Source organism: Phaseolus vulgaris, chromosome 3, assembly GCF_000499845.2.
Source record: "Phaseolus vulgaris cultivar G19833 chromosome 3, P. vulgaris v2.0, whole genome shotgun sequence".
NCBI lineage: Eukaryota > Viridiplantae > Streptophyta > Magnoliopsida > Fabales > Fabaceae > Phaseolus > Phaseolus vulgaris.
In genome coordinates, this window is record NC_023757.2 from 39,748,092 (window position 1) to 39,769,318 (window position 21,227).

Consider the following 21,227-nt stretch of genomic DNA (forward strand, 5'->3'; position numbering starts at 1 on the left):
AGACCACAAATTCCAAAGAACAATCTGATTATTCTGAAATGGTGGAGCAACCATTCCAACCACAAACTACGCCAACCTCTATCAAAAGAAAAATCAACCGCATAAGCAACTCCCATGATTTCAGGATGAATGGATTAATAAATTCTGAGGAAAATAGAAAAAAACATCCTATTAAAGGAAAAGAAAGAATAGAGTAAATCCCTTGTGTATATTGAACACATAGGGTTATGTTTATATAGGAAAAAGAAACATATGGGCTAAGCCCATTACATAAATATGAGATATCTAACAATATCTATAATATCTCATAATATCAAATAATATCTAATTATATCTAATAATATCTAATTATATCTAATAATATCTAACACTCCCCCTCAAGCTGGTGCATATAGATCATATGTACCCAGCTTGTTACAAATGTAATCAATATTAGGTCCTCGTAAGGGTTTAGTAAAAATATCTGCTAATTGATTATTTGAATTAACAAACTCAGTCTTGATATCTCCTGATATAATCTTTTCTCGAATGAAATGACAATCAATCTCAATATGTTTTGTCCTTTCATGAAAAACTGGATTTGAGCTAATATGAAGAGCAGCCTGATTATCACATATCAGTGTCATTTGAGTAACCTCTCCAATTGCAATTCTTTAAGTAACTGTTTAAGCCAAATAAGCTCACAAGTAGCCGAGGCCATAGCTCTATATTCTGCTTCTGCACTAGATCTTGCCACAACACTTTGTTTCTTGCTCTTCCAAGAGATCAAGTTATCACCAATGGAGACACAATAACCAGAAGTTGACCTTCTATCAGATGGAGATCCTGCCCAATCAGCATCTGAATAACAAACGACTTTAGTATGGTTATTATGACCATATAGCAAACCTTTTCCAGGAGAGCCTTTAATGTACTTCACTATACGAATGACTGCATTCCAATGATCTTCACATGGAGAATTAAGAAATTGACTCACCACACTGACTGCAAAGGAAATATCAGGACGAGTAACAGTGAGATAGTTCAATCTTCCAACTAATCTCCTGTACTTCTCAGGATCTGAAAGAGGCTCCCCCTGATTGGGTAGAAGCTTGACGTTGGGATCCATGGGAGTATCAACAGATTTCGAATTCATCAACCCAATTTCCTCCAAAATATCTAATGCGTATTTTCTTTGAGAGATAACAATACCAGTATTGGATTGTGCTACCTCAATACCCAAGAAATATCTGAGTTTGCCAAGATCTTTGGTCTGAAAGTGTTGACAAAGGTGTTGTTTTACTTGTGAGATGCCATGATGATCACTGCCTGTAAGAACAATGTCATCAACATATACTACAAGATAGATACACCCAACACTTGAGTGACGATAAAACTGAATGATCTCCTTCACTGCGAGTCATACCAAATTGTTGAACAACATTGCTAAATTTTCCAAACCAAGCCCTAGGAGACTGCTTGAGGCCATATAAGGATTTGCGAAGACGACATACAAATCCAGAAGACTCCCCCTAAGCAACAAAACCGGGAGGTTGCTCCATATAAATTTCTTCCTGCAAATCCCCATTAAGAAAAGCATTTTTAACATCCAGTTGATAAAGAGACCATTGTTGAAGAGCAGCCATAGCTATGAATAAGCGAACAGAGGCCATCTTTGCTACTGGAGAAAAAGTATCACCATAGTCTAAACCAAAAATTTGGGTATAACCCTTAGCCACAAGACGAGCTTTGAGACGATCAATAATACCATCAGGACCAACTTTGATAGCAAAAATCCACCTGCAACCAACAACAGATTTCCTAGATGGTAAAGGAACAAGTTCCCAAGTTCCATTATTCTGAAGCACATTCATTTCATCAAGCATGGCGTGACGCCAACCAGGATGGGCTAAGGCATCACCTACAGATTTTGGAATGGATACAGAAGAAATAGACGAAAGGCAGGTATAAAAGGGTTGAGATAGTCTATGGTAACTCAAAGCAGTATAATGTGGAGAGGGATTACGAGTAGAACGTATACCTTTACGGATAGCAATAGGAAGATCAGGTTCAACAGTCGGAGGTTCAACTACAGGAGCCGGAGGGGGATGAGGTGTTGGCACCAGAATAGAGTCTGCTGATGGACGATGAGACGGTTGACGACGACTATACACCTGAAGAGTTGGCGGCGGTGGTGAATTGTTAGGTGCACTAGGCACAACAAGAGGAATATTAACTTGATTATATGAAGAAATTGAAGGAGAAAGACAAGACTTAAAAGTAAAGGGAATATTCACTAAAGGTGACATCTGCTGAAATAAAATAACGATTTAAAGACGGTGAGAAACATTTATATCCTTTCTGTGATCTAGTGAACCCTAAAAAGACACATTTGTGTGACTTAGGAGATAATTTATCAAGACCAGGACTAAAATTATGAACAAAACATGTGGACCCAAAAACTTTGGGAGGTAAAGAGTGGAGAGGGTCATGTGGAAATAAAATAGAATGAGGAATTTTGTTATCTAAAACTGAAGATGGCATGCGATTAATGAGATAACATGCACTAAAGTTTGATGAAGAATACCATGAGAAGCCATAAAATTTTTAAAAGAATGAGAAAGATTCTCACGTCCATTATCACAGCGCAAAATTCTGATGGAAATTCCAAATTGATTTTTAATTTCATTATAAAATATTTGAAATATAGAAAACAACTCAGAACGGTTTTTCATTAAAAATACCCAAGTACATCTTGAATAATCATCAATTAAAGTAACAAAATACTGAAATCCTAAATTAGACTTAATACGACTTGGTCCCCAAATGTCAGAGTGAACTAAGGCAAAAGGAGATGAAGCACGTTGTGAGACACTACTAGGAAAAGAACTACGAATGTGCTAATTGACACGACTCACACGATAAAGTAGACACATTAGACAAACTTGGAACAAGCTGTTGCATCTTGGCAAGACTAGGATGACCCAACCGAGCATGAATGAGAGATGGAAAATCCATAATTGCGCCAACATGTGCAGAGATCTGTAGTTGATAAAGTCCATGAGACTCACATCCGGTGCCAATCATCCGTCCCGAACTCCGGTCCTGTAAAGTAACAGAATCTTTGGTAAAAGAAATAACACAGTCAAGGGAACGAGTGAGACGACTAATGGATAATAAGTTAAATGGAGACCCAGGGACATAAAGAACATTATCAATAGATAAAGATGAAAATATATTAATAGTACCAACACCATGTGATGGTACCCTATATCCATTGGCCATGGTAACTGAAGGTAAATAACCCGTAGTAGATAGGGAAGTGAAAAAAGATTTATTACCAGTAATGTGATCAGTGGCACCTGAATCTAGAACCCAAGGGCCATGGGAAGTGGAGTGAGTGAGGCCAACAAAAGATGTACCTGAATGTGCAACAGAAGCCGTGGAACTAAGGTTCTGACGATCCTCATACCATTTAAGAAATTCATTGAAAATAGCAGGCTGGCTTGGGGTATCAATTGAAGTATGGTCCATGGTAGAAGGTTGCACAGGGGCAATTTGAGCAACCGCAACAGATCTAGGAGGACGACCATGTAAGGCATAACATCGGTCAATTTTGTGGCCAAGTTTGCCACAATGGTCACACTTGTGACGCCCTTTGCTCGACTTGTGAGGGCGAGTACGATCATTATGCTGAGAGACTAAAGCAGAAGAGTCATCAACATCAGACGTTATATCAGCGGTGTGTTTACCTCGCACGCGCAAAAGGGTAGAACAAATGGAAGTAAAATTGGGCACAATAGGAGATCCCAAAATTTGATCACGAACGTGAGAATAATCATCAGGAAGGCCATGTAAACCCAATAACATGAAGAACTTGGATCTTTGTTCTAGTTCTTGAGAAGGAGTAGAGGCAGGAGGTAATAACTCATTAAAATCATGAAGAAGAGCATGAAGTTTACCTAGATATTCTGCCATTGTACCATCGAGACGTTTGGGAGCAACAATTGTGAGAAGATTTTGACACACACCATAAAGACGTTGAGTATCATTGGTGTATAATAATTTTGCTTGTTCCCAAACTTCTGAACATGTCTCATAGGTACGAAAAATTTGTTTTAAAGATGAGTGAATGGTCGATTTGATAACAATGCATAATTGAGCATCAATTTTCAACCAACGGAAAATCTCATTTTCAGAAAGAGTAGGATGAGTAAGATGATCAACATAACCTTGACTCTTAAGTCATAATTTAATATTTGATGCCCAAGTGTCATAATTGGTTCCATCCAATTTGTCAATGGAAAGATGAACATTGGCGTAATTAGTATAAATAGATGAATCCGGTGTAATGATTGCGGAAGAAGCCACAGTGGTAGCGGCAACGGAAGAAGCCATAGTGGCAGCGGAAGCGGAAGAAGCCATAGAAGATAAGGACAAATCCAGTCACCGGTTAATTGGCGGGAGCAACAAAAATGAAGGCTCCGACAAAGATTCCGGCAACGTCTCCAGCGGAGGCTTCGACGACGACTCTGACGAAATTCCAGTGACGGCACGAGATTCCGACGACGGCTCCGATGAGATTTCGGTGGCGCCTCCGACGAGATTCCAGCGGCGGCTCCGACGAGGTAGAGACAGTGGGGCGGTGGCTGGAAAATTCCAGTGAATAGTGGGTTCACCAATAAAAATTGAACCCTAAACCCTAACCTTATGCTCTAGATATCATATTAAAGGAAAAGAAAGAATAGGGTAAATCCCTTGTGTATATTGAACACATAGGGTGATGTTTATATAGGGAAAGAAACATATGGGCTAAGCCCATTACATAAATATGAGATATCTAACAATATCTATAATATCTCATAATATCAAATAATATCTAATTATATATAATAATATCTAACAATAGGATTTTTGTATATAATGTTTTGGGAAGGTTGGGTATTAATAGTACCCAGTGCAGTAGTAATACAATGTAAATGTAAACAGTTAAGACTGTTATATACAGTTAATACTGTTATACCTAATAACAGTTAATACTGTTATACCTAATATCCCCCTTTAAATTGATGGTTTAGGATACACCATTAATTTATGCGAGAAGGCTGAAAACGGGCCAACACTTAAAGGTTTCGTAAAGACATAAGCGATTTGTAGTGTAGCAGGGACATGTAGAAGTTGTAACTACTTTTGTTGGATAGCATCACGAACAAAATGAAGGTCAAGTTCAAAGTGCTTGGTCTTGGAGTGCATAATGGGATTGGATGCAAGGAGAATAACGCCAAGATTATCAGATCGAATGGTAGGAAGAGTAGGAGGAAGACGAAGTTCAGTGAGCAGATTCTGTATCCAATTGAGTTCAGCAAGCGTGGCAGCATTGCTGCGATATTCAGCTTCAGTGGAGCTGCGAGAAACAACCTTTTGTTTCTTTGAAAGCCAAGCAATAGGATTCGATCCAAGATAAACAAGGCCTGAGGTGGATTTCCTGTCATCAGGGTCAGAACCCCAATCAACATCAGCAAAGGCATTTAGTGTGAGTTGGGATGGGCGCCGAAGATGAAGTCCATGAGTGGTAGTGCCAGCAAGGTAGCGGAGAATACGTTTAACAGCATTCCAGTAGTGATGTTGAGGGTTGCTCATGAACTGGCACGCTGTGTTGACGCTATAGGCGAGTTTTGGACGAGTGATGTGTATATATTGAAGCGAGCCTACCACTGAGCGATAGAGGGAAGGATCGTCTACAACAGTGGTAGCGTCTTTTGTTAGACGAGTAGTGGAGAGCATGGGTGTTGGTTGAGGCTTGGAGGAGAGAGCATGTTGGTTTTATGGAGGAGGTCTTGAATGTATTTGGTTTGAGAGAGATGTAAGCCTCCATCCAATGTCCAAGTGGCTTCAACACCGAGAAAATAGTGGAGAGTGCCAAGGTCTTTTAGAGCAAAATGCCGACTGAGGGAGTAAATCAGACGCTGAATGGCAGTGTTAGAATTCCCTGTAATTAGAATATTATCAACATAAATTAGGACAAAAAGAGTAATGTTATTGTGGAAGTGAAGAAAGAGGGAGGTGTCACTTTTAGTGGGATGAAAACCAAGAGAGATTAAAGTGGTACTTAGCTTGTGAAACCAGGATCTAGGTGCTTGTTTCAACCCATAGAGAGCTTTGTTAAGTTTGCAAACAGTGTTGGAGTCACTAGTTTCAAAGCCAGGAGGTTGAACTATGTATACAAATTCCTCAAGATCACCATACAAAAAGGCGTTATTAATATCAATTTGATTAAAAGACCAGTTTAATTGAAGAGCTAGAGAAAGGATAATACGTTCGGTGACAGGTTTTATCACAGGACTGAATGTTTCAAAATAGTCAAAACCTTGTTGCTGATGAAAACCTTTGGCGACGAGGCAAGCTTTATTTCGCTGAAAGGAGCCATCAGCATTGTATTTTATTTTGAAAATCCATTTGCAACCAATGGGTTGAACCCCAGGAAGAAGAGTGGTGAGAATCTAGGTGTTGTTCGTGGTTAGAGCAGCTAGCTCTTCATGCATGGCAGCAAGCCATTGGGGAAGATGTAAGGCTTCTTTGGTGGATTTGGGAAGAGGCAAAACAGGTGCAACAGTAAAAGCACTTGGACCAAGTAGAGCAGTTTTCGCGCGTGTAAGCATGGGGTGAGTGTTTTGAGGAGCAGGATTGAGGGGAGTGAAAGTAGTGGAAGACAAGTCAGAGTGAGACAACATAGAAGCAGTGGAATCAGGATGTTCATGTGAAGAATCTGAGGTGGTTGGTTGTGAGTCAGGAGCTGCTGGTTGAGATACAGAAACATGTGGTTGCTGAAAAAACAGTTAAAGAGGGTGAAGAAACAAAAGAGAAAGGGTTAGATGAAACAACATAGGGAAAAACATATTCATTAAAAGTAACATGTACATACGCCCAGTGGGAGAGAGGCACATGTAACCTTTGTGATTTGAGGCATAGCCAAGAAACACACACAAAGATGAACGAAAACTCATTTTATGTTTATTATAGGGGCGAAGAAGAGGATAACAAGCACATCCAAAGGTTTTGTAAAAAGAATAATTTGGGTGTGAGTTAAACAACAAATAATATGGACTTTGATTGTTTAAAACAGATGTGGGTAAAACATTGATAATGGAAACAACAATAGTGAAAGCATAGCCCCAGAAATGCATGGGTAATTTTGAACAAGCAAGTAAAGTCAATCCTATATCAACAATATGCCTATGCTTACGTTCAACATAACCATTTTGTTCATGAGTGTGAGGGCAGGTTAGACGATGAGATATGCCATTAGATAACAAGAAAGATTTAAAACAGAGAAATTCTTTTGCATTGTCAGTTTGAATGCTTAATAGAGGAAAACCAGTTTGTTTTTCAACATATAATTTGAAAGATTTGAAAACAGTGATGGCTTGAGATTTAGCGTGAATTAAGTAGAACCAAACATATCTAGTATAGGCATCCACAAAAGAGATGTAAGTAGCACCATTAATTGTAGGGGTAGCAGACGACCCCTAAATGTCAATGAAAACAAGTTGTAAAGGTTTAAAGTATATAGTTTGAGAAGCATTAAAAGGAAGCTGATGGGACTTGCCAACAACACAGGATTCACAAAATTCACGTTTAACAGTAAAAGGTATATTACAAATCTTCATAATTTGGTGAATCACTCTTGGTTGGGCATGACCAAACCGGGAGTGCCGCATATGATAAGCAGAAGAGCCAGTAGTAATAGCAGTATTGTGAGCAGAATAGGGTGCAGTTTGAACAAGATTTGGAAACATATAAAGACCATCTTTAAGCTTGCCTTGAAGCAGGATTTTGTTGGTTCCCTGACGTTTAACAAGGCAAACATCAGCATGAAACTCAAAGTAAACGTGATTATCACTTGCAAACCTAGAAACACTTAACAAATTTTTAGAAATAGTAGGCACATGCAAAAAATGTTGCAAGGAGAAGGTATTATGGGTATTAAGATCTGTAAAACTGGCAGAACCAATAGAAGTAATAGGACGCTGGAAACCATTACCTACAACCACCTCTTCCGAACCTGTGTAAGGAGTGGTTGTGGAGAGATTTTTGCTGTTGGCAGTGAGATGGTGGGAGGCACCACTATCAGGATACCAAAGCGGGTCATGGAGAGTATTGGGGGTTCCGAGGATTGAAGGTTCATCATCACCAAGAGATGTAGAAAAATGGGCAGTATTAGCAGTAACTTGGGATTGGGTAGAAGAATCAAATCTATGCCAGCAGTGAAGAGCAGTGTGGTCATATTTTCCACAAATTTGGCAATGCACCCGGGTTGAAGAAGAATTAGATGGCATTTTGGGGAAGTTCTTGGATGGTGTAAAACGAGGTTTTGAATAAAACCGTTGTTTAGCAGGAGCAGCGGGGTGGAAGGAGGAGGGATAATTTGTAGAACTGGAGTTGTAATGAGAGAAAGAATGTGGGACAGAAGCAACACTGGCCTGCAAAATCTGATCAACCGATTGTTTATTCCTTTCAATACGATTTTCTTGGGCAAGGAGCAGCGCTTCAATGTCTGCTACCGTGTATGGGTCAAGGCGAGTTATGACAGGGGTGATAAAAGGGTCGTATTCGTCAGATAGCCCATCAAGAACAACTTCAATGTGATCTTCTGTAGAAATTGGACAACCCACAACAGCCAATTGGTCCACGGTTTTCTTGATATCAAGAAGGTAAGCAGTGATGGAGCGATCCTTCTTGGGTGTACACAGCTGTTGTTTGTGCTTCTTTATTTGAGCACGAGTTTGAGACGCATAATGGGTCTGGAGTTTTTCCCAGACTTGGTTTGAAGTTTCCAGTCCAACCATCTGAGTTAGGATGCCTGCAGTCATAGATGCTAATAACCAGGCCAAGATTGCCTGATCTTGACGACCATACTGGATGTATTTTGAATTAACAATTGGGGAAGAGTCTTCTTCGGCAGAGATGAAGGAAGCGCGGAGGAGTGCAAGCACCATCCAGAAAATAAAGAAGGTCGAGGCTGAGTGGCATTAACCTGTTGTTGCCAGACAAGGAAATTGTCTTGATCCAGTTTCAGAGGGATTGGGTGTGAAAGATATGAGGGAGAAGAACCTCGGGCTTGGAGGAAAAAATTTCAGAATTGGGTTCAGTGGTAGATGATGAGGCCATTTTTGGCTCTGGATACCATATAAGAGTATAGAGAGAAGGAGAGATTTAGAGAGAAGGAGAGATTTAGAGAGAAGAAAGATAGAAAATGAGTAATCTTTATTATAGGATTTTTGTATATAATGTACAGGGAAGGTTGGGTATTAATAGTACCCAGTGCAGTAGTAAATGTAAACACTTAAGATTGTTATACACAGTTAATACTGTTATACCTAATAACAGTTAATACTGTTATACCTAATAGAGCCTATCCTAGCGAGTGTTTGTTGGGGGTATCATGCCACCCACTATCGGGGCCGTTATCGGACCACCCATAATATGTTATCCCACGCACGAGTTGTCACTCTCGGCGTGAGGGGGTGTGTTGGAGATCCCACATCAACTAGAGATTAGGACATTTCATTGTATATAAGTGGATGCAAACCTCACCTCATGAGCCGGTTTAATGGGGTTGAGTTAGGCTTAAAGTCCACTTCGTAATACATTTCTACCAAAAACAAGGAGGGGCCTTCCACAAAACAGGAATTTTTAGGCTAACACTGGGTTTGATATGAATGCCAAAATGCTTAAGTATAAAAAAATTCATACATGTTAGAATTCATAGTATAAGAACACAAATTACCTATAAAACTTACCACATTATAAACCTTATTTTTAATCCACCCACAAGGCATATATTGATTATCAAACCGGATGAGGTTGTTGTACTAAACAATAGCTACTCCTATATACAATATTCACAATATCAAAGGTCTATGACCATGCATGTAATCTAGAGTTCAACTCTCGTTACCCCCATTCTTTATACAAGTAAAATTTTAGCAGAAGGTGGGTTTGGTTTGTAAATGGCTCATGTGGGAGGATTTGTGATGAGTAGGATACCCTCCAAATTCGGGAACAAAGACACCTCCACGAGAAAATGTAAGAAGGAGAAATGAGGCACAATTTAATGTTCCCCGTTCAATCATTCAAACCTCTCTAAATAGAAGTATATCAGCACTACGTGCCAAAACCCTCTAACAGAAATATTCCCACCCCCCGCATATTCTAACAATATAACAAACTCATTCTAGAATGAGTCACCACTACAAGAAAATAATATATTCCTGGATTTGTAATAAACGTAATTTGCAGCTTTGTTACACTTAATACTCCTTTTGGGCCTCTCAACTTGGGCTTCCTCCACCTGGACTGCAGTGTCCAATTTAGTTGCATCTTCAACATTCATGTGAATTTGTTAGATATAAAATTATTCACGTGCTTTCACATGTTGGCTTAAGCTTTTGGGGTTTTAGTTCATGATAATACGTGTACTCAGTCTATATATCTAGTTAGTAAAAGAAAATTGGTAAGGTTAAAATGAATAAAGGATCTTTCACTTTTGAGTAATTGGTTATAGTTGCATATAACTTAATTTCTTTTGGAATTCTAATATAATATATTTGATTATTGCATGCAGCTCCTGATCTAAGCGAAGAATTGGATCCGCATGTAACTCCTATCACAATTCCAAGTGACTTGCATGGTTCTTTATGGAAAGGAAAGGATGACAATGACACAAACTGTTGGGCTTCTCCTACTGGAAAAGGATTTATGATTAGAGGAAAGAACTATCTTAAAGATAGTTCTAAGGTTAGCAGACTATAAGTCATTCAATTATAGAGTAAACGTACAACAAATTTTTTCTTTAACTTGGATGATAGGATATTCTGCAGTAGTGTGCATTTGCTTTAGTGTCCTCAAATTAATAATTAGGTCTGTCCCTGAAATTGGGGGTTTGAACTTTGACTTTACATAATTATAAAGTACAAGTTACTTTATTTTGTTCTGGCCGAATGTGATAGGAAACTAAAGAAAATAAATAATTCTTTTAGTAATGAAAAGAAACGACACCCAATCCACTTCTTATTGCACCTCATCAGAGCCTTAGTCCTGTAACAGTTTTTCTACCAGAGAAAGATCTTGCTCCCCCACTCTAAAGTCACAATTCACTACCCTTTTCTTTTTCCCCATCTTTACCCTAAAATCTGGTCATCCTGACAAAATTATCATCACTTAACTGACTGTCATTCTGGCAGTGCGAGGCTTCTTCCTTCTAAAATATACTTTCCATATAGTGGGATTGATCTCTCACATCAAATTTTATAGGTCAATCAAAATGTCATGAACACAGAATTTGTCTTGCAGGTAGTTGGAGGAGATCCTCTTCTCAATCTTGTAGGAGTCGATTGGTTAACAGTTGATAAATCTGTAGATAGAATTGCCCTTCACCCTAAATGTTTGGTTCAGGTAATGTCAAACTTTTAACATTTTATCTTTTAATATTCGTATTGATCATTGTAAAATAGGGTTGGGGAAAGATGGTCAATTTTCATTGGACATGTTATTTAAGAAAAAAAGGTTGAAAATTTCTAAATATTATTCTATTTTGTAATGTACAAGGTTTTTCATTGTATATAAGACTACATGTATGTTTCCCTGAAAATATATTCATATAATCTTTTCCTTCTGAATTTCAGTCAGAAGCTGGGAAAAAGCTTCCATTTATCCTTGTCATCAATCTCCAGGTATGGATGTTATTGCTTTTGCTTTCAACACATACAAATTGGGAAAAGTTAAGGTTATTAATTGTGTGAATGTTAGAGATCCTACTATGAGTAGCGATATAACTAAAATGTTATATATAAATTGAAAGAAACTTTCACCTTATTAGTTAACTTTTGAAGTTGAATTAGATTTTGAATCCAAATTATATGATGACATAAATGTTTGTCGTAACTGGTGCATAATTAGGAGATAATTATTTCGTAATAAAGTGCAGATTTCATTATCTATTTATTAGGACAAATTTGATATCTTTTAGTGATTTCATTTGATTTATATAACTTTAATTACTTATTATTTCTTGCTTTCATTACCGATTATTTCTTTCTTTAAATCACATTTGTAAATATATCAAAAATACATTTCATCTATTTCTTTCAACTTGGTATCTAGGAGACTCTGCTTCTACAATCCTTTTTTTAGCAGCCTTCATTGCTGCAATTATTTTTCTGGGCAGCCTTTATTGCTGCAATTACTTTTTCTGGGCAGCCTTAATTGCTGCAACTGTTTTTTCTTTTTTTTCTTCTCTTTTCTCCATTGCCCACCACCTTGCACCATTGTGACCGTCACTGCCACTGCTATTGACCATCGGAAACCGCCACCGGAAATTTTTTCCGACAAACTTTTTTTTTTTGTGAACAGGACCAAATTTTGCCAATCTGCAAAGCTCAATTGATTTTGAGCTCTCATGGATTCCCTTAGTAAGACATCTAGCACTTCTTTTTGGATCTATTGAGTTGCCTATTACGAATATTTTATTGGACCACCATAGATGTTTACTCCTATAAACTTTCGATGTTTAGTCCTTAGTGTAAGGAGAAATGTCTTGGAGATATCAAACTTACTTGTGATATGACTAAAATAGTGTATATAAATGTTGGACAACCCTTAAAATCAATTGTTAGGTCCTTGATTATTCAATGATTCTTTGAAATGGTAAAATGCAACATGTCCAAACTTAAGGCACACCTGACATTGAATGTTGGAATAGTAACCACTACAACCTCCATGATGATCACTATGACCACCACAATCACCACCACGAGAGCCACTAGAAAAGGATTCATAGTTGTTGAGTAAGGAGAAAATATTTTGTTATGTTTTAAGAAGCTTTTATAATCATTACAAGTGTGATGTTGTAAGATACTAGGAATCCTTTTGTAATCATTACTTTAGGGATAGAGTTCTCTCTATATATAGATGCTTATGTATTGTTCCAATTATTCAATTTCAATAAGACCTTTTTCTCCCATACCAACTTAATCCTTTTTAAGTTGGTGTCAGAGCTCTAGATATTGAGAGCTTCGGCTTTGCATATTTCCATTATTGTCTTTGTTTGTAGTTTCCATTTTTTAGAGTTGCCTAAAGTGCAATCATTTCCTTTGTTTATCTAAGTTGCCTTAAGTGCACCAAGTTTGTTTCACAACCACTATCACTATCACGGATGCCACCACCACCGCTTGCAAAGCATCCAATCTGATCAACGACCACACATGGATATTTGTCTTCCTCTTATTTGATAGCTCCTGGAGTCTTGTCGCCATCGGAGCGTCCACGCACAGAACAAACACCCTTCTTTGCGCGTGGGTTTCACATGCCACAATTTTCTAGCGCATGACGACTTGTCTACCCACAATTCTTCCCGCCGCTTGCTTTATCGAAGTTGACCTGAGGTGGTGGTTCCAAATCTGCCCTTGTTCAGCACTTTCACCTCAAGTTGTGTGTCTCTCCTTTGAAAGAGCATTATTCATAGTTCGCTTTTGTTTGTCTATCTGTTTTTTTTTTAAAATAAAGAGATAACGAATCTCTTCTTTTTGGCATAGCAACTCCACTAAGCAATATGGATCTTTCGTGTTTGCCTAATGATAGCTATCTTAATGATTGAAATTATCTCCAATGGACTCAATTTATTAGCCACACAGGTATAGGAAGGTAGGCTTAACCATATTGAAGGGGAGGCCATATCCCAAGATAACCCTATGAGTTAGCAAATAAGATCTTTGTAGTCAAACATGGCTCTCTCTATTGTAGAATACCAAGTTATACTAAAGGGTTTATGAATTAAGTTGGACTAGTATCGAAATTTATTGCTTGAAAATAGCAGGGATGTTTTCACCCTTTCTCATTTTGTTGAATGATACTGAATATTAAATTTCTTACTATGATTGAATCTTGAATATGACCCCAGGGGGACAAATTATGGGCACGGAAAGATTTCTCTCTCTTTCTGAGGTCTTCTACATTGTTCAGGTTCAGGAAACTCATCGAATTGTCATAATTAATGAGCCCTCCTCTAAAGGAGTTGTCATGTTCTTTGGAAGGGCTTCCAAACCTAAGACCTAAAATCCTGGGAACATGAACTAAACTAAAAAGGCTAAACTAAAAAGGTAAGGAGGATCATTGGTGCTCTCATTGTGAGAAATCTGGTCACATCAAGAAGACATGCTTCAAGTACATAGAAAAGAGAAAACTTTCATTTGTCTTGTAGAACTAAAAGATCAGCCCTCAAGGAAGATATTGAAAATTCCACATCGGCTAGAGATAAAACAAATTTACAGTTTATAAGTGGGAGCAATTCTCACATTTTAAGCCGGTTTTGTGAGAATAAGGTAGGCTTAAACTCACTTCCTAATATGATATCAGAGTATCTTAGTGAGGTTCGTCGGTCTATCATGCCCCTTGCTGTTGAGCTGTTGTTGGACCACCTATAAATATCTAGTCTCATGTACGAGATGACCATGCCTTAGCGTGAGGAGTGTGTATTGGTCACACATAAACTAGAAACAAGATCAATTTATAGTATATAAGTGGGGGTAATAGTTACCTTCCAAGTTGGTTTTATGAGGATGAGTTAGGTTTAAACTAACTTCCTAATATAGTATCAGGGTCTATCTTAACAAGTTTTATTAGACCTATCGTGTCACCTACTATTGGGTCTGCCACCCACAAATAGTTAGTCTCACACACAAGATATACATCTCTCGGCATGAGGGGAGATGTTGGAGATGTCATGTCAACTAAAAATAAGGTCAATTTACAGTTTATAAGTGAGGACAATCATCCCCTTACACGCTGGTATTGTGAAGTTGAATTAGGCATAAACTCACTTACAAGATGATTTTGTGAGGTTGAGTTAGGCATAAACTCACTTACTAAGATGGTATCAAAGCTACTCAAAATCTATCCTAGTTACGTTCTTTGGGGCTATTATGCCACTGTTATTAGACTCCTGTTAGATCACCCATAAATATCTATACCCATGCTTGAGATGACCATTCCTCGGCGTGAGGGAATGTGTTGGAGATCTCACATCAACTAAGAATAAGACTAGATTATAATATATAAGTGGGTGCAATCTTCAAATTACGAGTTGGTTTAGTGATGTTGAGTTAGACTTAAATTCCACTATCTCTAACAAATATGTAATCCCATGCACGAGATGTGTATCGTCTTTATTAAAGGAAAAGAAAGAATAGGGTAAATCCCTTGTGTATATTGAACACATAGGGTTATGTTTATATAGGAAAAAGAAACATATGGGCTAAGCCCATTACATAAATATGAGATATCTAACAATATCTATAATATCTCATAATATCAAATAATATCTAATTATATCTAATAATATCTAATTATATCTAATAATATCTAACACTCCCCCTCAAGCTGGTGCATATAGATCATATGTACCCAGCTTGTTACAAATGTAATCAATCCTAGGTCCTCGTAAGGGTTTAGTAAAAATATCTGCTAATTGATTATTTGAATTAACAAACTCAGTCTTGATATCTCCTGATATAATCTTTTCTCGAATGAAATGACAATCAATCTCAATATGTTTTGTCCTTTCATGAAAAACTGGATTTGAGCTAATATGAAGAGCAGCCTGATTATCACATATCAGTGTCATTTGAGTAACCTCTCCAAATTGCAATTCTTTAAGTAACTGTTTAAGCCAAATAAGCTCACAAGTAGCCGAGGCCATAGCTCTATATTCTGCTTCTGCACTACATCTTGCCACAACACTTTGTTTCTTGCTCTTCCAAGAGATCAAGTTATCACCAATGGAGACACAATAACCAGAAGTTGACCTTCTATCAGATGGAGATCCTGCCCATTCAGCATCTGAATAACAAACGACTTTAGTATGGTTATTATGACCATATAACAAACCTTTTCCACGAGAGCCTTTAATGTACTTCACTATACAAATGACTGCATTCCAATGATCTTCACATGGAGAATTAAGAAATTGACTCACCACACTGACTGCAAAGGAAATATCAGGACGAGTAACAGTGAGATAGTTCAATCTTCCAACTAATCTCCTGTACTTCTCAGGATCTGAAAGAGGCTCCCCTTGATTGGGTAGAAGCTTGACGTTGGGATCCATGGGAGTATCAACAGATTTCGAATTCATGAACCCAATTTCCTCCAAAATATCTAATGCGTATTTTCTTTGAGAGATAACAATACCAGTATTGGATTGTGCTACCTCAATCCCCAAGAAATATCTGAGTTTGCCAAGATCTTTGGTCTGAAAGTGTTGACAAAGGTGTTATTTTACTTGTGAGATGCCATGGTGATCACTGCCTGTAAGAACAATGTCATCAACATATACTACAAGATAGATACACCCAGCACTCGAGTGACGATAAAAAACTGAATGATCGCCTTCACTGCGAGTCATACCAAATTGTTGAACAACATTGCTAAATTTTCCAAACCAAGCCCTAGGAGACTGCTTGAGGCCATATAAGGATTTGCGAAGACGACATACCAATCCAGAAGACTCCCCCTGAGCAACAAAACCGGGAGGTTGCTCCATATAAATTTCTTCCTGCAAATCCCCATTAAGAAAAGCATTCTTAACATCCAGTTGATAAAGAGGCCATTGTTGAAGAGCAGCCATAGCTATGAATAAGCGAACAGAGGCCATCTTTGCTACTGGAGAAAAAGTATCACCATAGTCTAAACCAAAAATTTGGGTATAATCCTTAGCCACAAGACGAGCTTTGAGACGATCAATAGTACCATCAGGACCAACTTTGATAGCAAAAATCCACCTGCAACCAACAACAGATTTCCTAGATGGTAAAGGAACAAGTTCCCAAGTTCCATTATTCTGAAGCGCATTCATTTCATCAAGCATGGCCTGACGCCAACCAGGATGGGCTAAGGCATCACCTACAGATTTTGGAAAGGATATAGAAGAAATAGACGAAAGGCAGGTATAAAAGGGTTGAGATAGTCTATGGTAACTCAAAGCAGTATAATGTGGAGAGGGATTACGAGTAGAACGTATACCTTTACGAATAGCAATAGGAAGATCAGGTTCAACAGTCGGAGGTTCAACTATAGGAGCCGGAGGGGGATGAGGTGTTGGCACCAGAATAGAGTCTGCTGATGGACGATGAGACGGTTGACGACGACTATACACCTGAAGAGTTGGCGGCGGTGGTGAATTGTTAGGTGCACTAGGCACAACAAGAGGAATATTAACTTGATTAGATGAAAAAATTGAAGGAGAAGGACAAGACTTAAAGTAAAGGGAAGATTCACTGAAGGTGACATCTGCTGAAATAAAATAATGGTTTAAAAACGGTGAGAAACATTTATATCCTTTTTGTGATCTAGTGAACCCTAAAAAGACACATTTGTGTGACTTAGGAGATAATTTATCAAGACCAGGACTAAAATTATGAACAAAACATTTGGACCCAAAAACTTTGGGAGGTAAAGAGTGGAGAGGGTCATGTGGAAATAAAATAGAATGAGGAATTTTGTTATCTAAAACTGAAGATGGCATGCGATTAATGAGATAACATGCACTAAGAACAGCATCACCCCAAAAACGCTGAGGAACATCACCATGGATTAAAATAGTACGAGTTGTTTCAACAAGATGTCTATTCTTGCGCTCAGCTACCCCATTTTGTTGAGGTGTATAAGCACATGAAGTTTGATGAAGAATACCATGAGAAGCCATAAATTTTTTAAAAGAATGAGAAAGATACTCACGTCCATTATCACTGCGCAAAATTCGGATGGAAATTCCAAATTGATTTTTAATTTCATTGTAAAATATTTGAAATATAGAAAACAACTCAGAATGGTTTTTCATTAAAAATACCCAAGTACATCTTGAATAATCATCAATAAAAGTAACAAAATACTGAAATCCTAAATTAGACTTAATACGACTTGGTCCCCAAATGTCAGAGTGAACTAAGGCAAAAGGAGATGAAGCACGTTGTGAGACACTACGAGGAAAAGAACTACGAATGTGCTAACTGACACGACTCACACGATAAAGTAGACACATTAGACAAACTTGGAACAAGCTGTTGCATCTTGGCAAGACTAGGATGACCCAATCGAGCATGAATGAGAGATGGAGAATCCATAATTGCGCCAACATGTGCAGAGATCTGTAGTTGATAAAGTCCATGAGACTCACATCCGGTGCCAATCATCCGTCCCGAACTCCGGTCCTGTAAAGTAACAGAATCTTTGGTAAAAGAAATAACACAGTCAAGGGAACGAGTGAGACGACTAATGGATAATAAGTTAAATGGAGACCCAGGGACATAAAGAACATTATCAATAGATAAAGATGAAAAAAGATTAATAGTACCAACACCATGTGATGGTACCCTATATCCATTGGCCATGGGAACTGAAGGTAAATAACCCGTAGTAGATAAGGAAGAGAAAAAAGATTTATTACCAGTAATGTGATCAGTGGCACCTGAATCTAGAACCCAAGGGCCATGGGAAGTGGAGTGAGTGAGGCCAACAAAAGATGTACCTGAATGTGCAACAGAAGCCGTGGAACTAGGGTTGTGACGATCCTCATACCATTTAAGAAATTCATTGAAAATAGCAGGTTGGCTTGGGGTATCAATTGAAGTATGGTCCATGGTAGAAGGTTGCAAAGGGGCAATTTGAGCAACCGTAACAGATCTAGGAGGACGACCATGTAAGGCATAACATCTGTCAATTTTGTGGCCAAGTTTGCCACAATGGTCACACTTGTGACGCCCTTTGCCCGGCTTGTGAGGGCGAGTACGATCATTATGCTGAGATACTAAAGCAGAAGAGTCATCAACATGAGATGTTATATCAGTGGTGTGTTTACCTGGCACGCGCAAAAGGGTAGAACAAGTGGAAGTAAAATTGGGCACAATAGGAGATCCCAAAGTTTGATCACGAACGTGAGAATAATCATCAGGAAGACCATGTAAACCCAATAACATGAAGAACTTGGATCTTTGTTCTAGTTCTTGAGAAGGAGTAGAGGCAGGAGGTAATAACTCATTAAAATCATGAAGAAGAGCATGAAGTTTACCTAGATATTCTGCCATTGTACCATCAAGACGTTTGGGAGCAACAATTGTGAGAAGATTTTGACACACACCATAAAGACGTTGAGTATCATTGGTGTATAATAATTTTGCTTGTTCCCAAACTTCTGAACATGTTTCATAGGTACGAAAAATTTGTTTTAAAGATGAGTGAATGGTCGATTTGATAACAATGCATAATTGAGCATCAATTTTCGACCAACGAACAACCTCATTTTCAGCAAGAGTAGGATGAGTAAGATGATCAACATAACCTTGACTCTTAAGCCATAATTTAATATCTGATGCCCAAGTGTCATAATTGGTTCCATCCAATTTGTCAATGGAAAGATGAACATTGACGTAATTAGTATAAATAGATGAATCCGGCATAATGACTGAAGAAGAAGCCATAGTGGCAGCGGAAGCGGAAGAAGCCATAAAAGATAAGGACAAATCCAGTCACCGGTTAATTGGCGGGAGCAACAAAGATGAAGGCTCCGACAGCGATTCCGGCGAGATTCCGGCGGCGGCTCCGGCGAAGTTCCGGTGATGGTCCGGCGAAGGTCCGGCGAAGGTCCGGTGAAGGTCCGGCGAAACAGTAGGGTGGTGGCTGGAAAATTCCAGTGAATAGTGGGTTCACCAATAAAAATTGAACCCTAAACCCTAAACTCTAACCTTATGCTCTAGATACCATATTAAAGGAAAAGAAAGAATAGGGTAAATCCCTTGTGTATATTGAACACATAGGGTTATGTTTATATAGGAAAAAGAAACATATGGGCTAAGCCCATTACATAAATATGAGATATCTAACAATATCTATAATATCTCATAATATCAAATAATATCTAATTATATCTAATAATATCTAATTATATCTAATAATATCTAACAGTCTTGAAGGGGGTGCGTTGGAGATAGCGCATTGACTAAAGATAAGATCAATTTACTTTTTATAAGTTGGGGAAATCCTCACCTTACATATCGATTTTGTGAGGATGAGTTACTCTGAAACTCACTTCCTAATATGGTAAAGTTTATCCTAGTGATGTTTGTTAGGTTTATCGTGTCACCCGCTATCGAGCCGCTATTGGACTACCTATAAATATCTAGTTGTGCGTACGAGATGTTCATGTCTCGGCGTGAGGGAGTGTCTTGGAGATCCAACATCGAGTAAACATAAAACTAACTTACAGTATATAAGTGGGGCAATCCTCACCTTACAAGCCAATTTTGTGAGGATGAATTAGGCTAACCCACTTCTTAATAGAAGGTTTATCATGCAATTTTAGATTCTGAAAAGACTCCTTTATTCTCTTCAATTGAAGAAAGAATGTTTTGCACTACGTGATAAGTTAAATGTCTGAAAACTCTCATGGATTATATCATTAAACCATGGTAAGAATTCCAATTCTCTTTTAAAACTATATGTAAGGATTTTTGGGTTCTAGACTCAAGTGCGACAAGACCATATCACTGCTTTTAACATTATATGTTTCTCTTTCTGGTAACCACATTATTATTGCCATTGGGACTTATATCCCAATAAATGAATGTGACCATATTTCTCTTGTGGTATCTCTCAGCCTTAAGTGTCCCTATGTTATATCCTAAAGTTTTGGGATTTGATTAATATTATTGTTGGGTTGTTAAGATTTAATTAGTAGATATTAGGATTTTATCATTTATTTAGTTAGGATTTTATCATTTATTTAGTTAGGATTTTATCATTTATTTAATTAGTTAGGATTTTATTAGGATTTTATCATTTATTTAGTTAGTTAGGATTTTATTAGGATTTTATAATATTTAGTACTCTATAAATAGAGTATTGAACTATTATTTGAGATATGAATAATATATGCAGTTTGTTTCCTTTTCTCAATTCTCTATCATTGTTCTTGTTCTTGGTATAATCGGAAGCCACCTAAAGGTTCCCTTTGTCCAAAGCCTAATCGTTCTTCGAAATCTCTTACGAGAGGACCTAGACGCTTCTACACACGATCATTCATAACAATTGGTATCAGCTAGGACCTTCTGGTACTTTCAATGGTAGATTCAACACGCTCCGCTCAAGCTGCTAAGAAGATGGAAGATCGAATCTCCCAAAGGATGGATAATAGGTTTCTA

General features: G+C 38.0%; 1 protein-coding gene across 4 annotated transcripts in view; it reads left to right on the forward strand.

Moving 5' to 3' along the window:
• The window catches only part of LOC137807634 (protein ENHANCED DISEASE RESISTANCE 2-like), a 44,442-nt gene that overhangs the window by 12,865 nt on the left and 10,350 nt on the right, over positions 1-21,227 (forward strand). For 2 of the 4 annotated variants that reach the window (XR_011080564.1, XR_011080563.1), the window contains exons 16-19: positions 10,604-10,776; positions 11,332-11,433; positions 11,664-11,711; positions 12,391-12,449. Coding sequence is in view for 2 of the 4 variants with exons in the window: in XM_068608360.1 (XP_068464461.1) it covers positions 10,604-10,776; positions 11,332-11,433; positions 11,664-11,711 (323 nt within the window). In the remaining 2 variants the exon portion in view is untranslated. The remainder of the gene's footprint in view (positions 1-10,603; positions 10,777-11,331; positions 11,434-11,663; positions 11,712-12,390; positions 12,450-21,227) is intronic. The other 2 variants (XM_068608360.1, XM_068608359.1) reach the window with 1 other exon arrangement.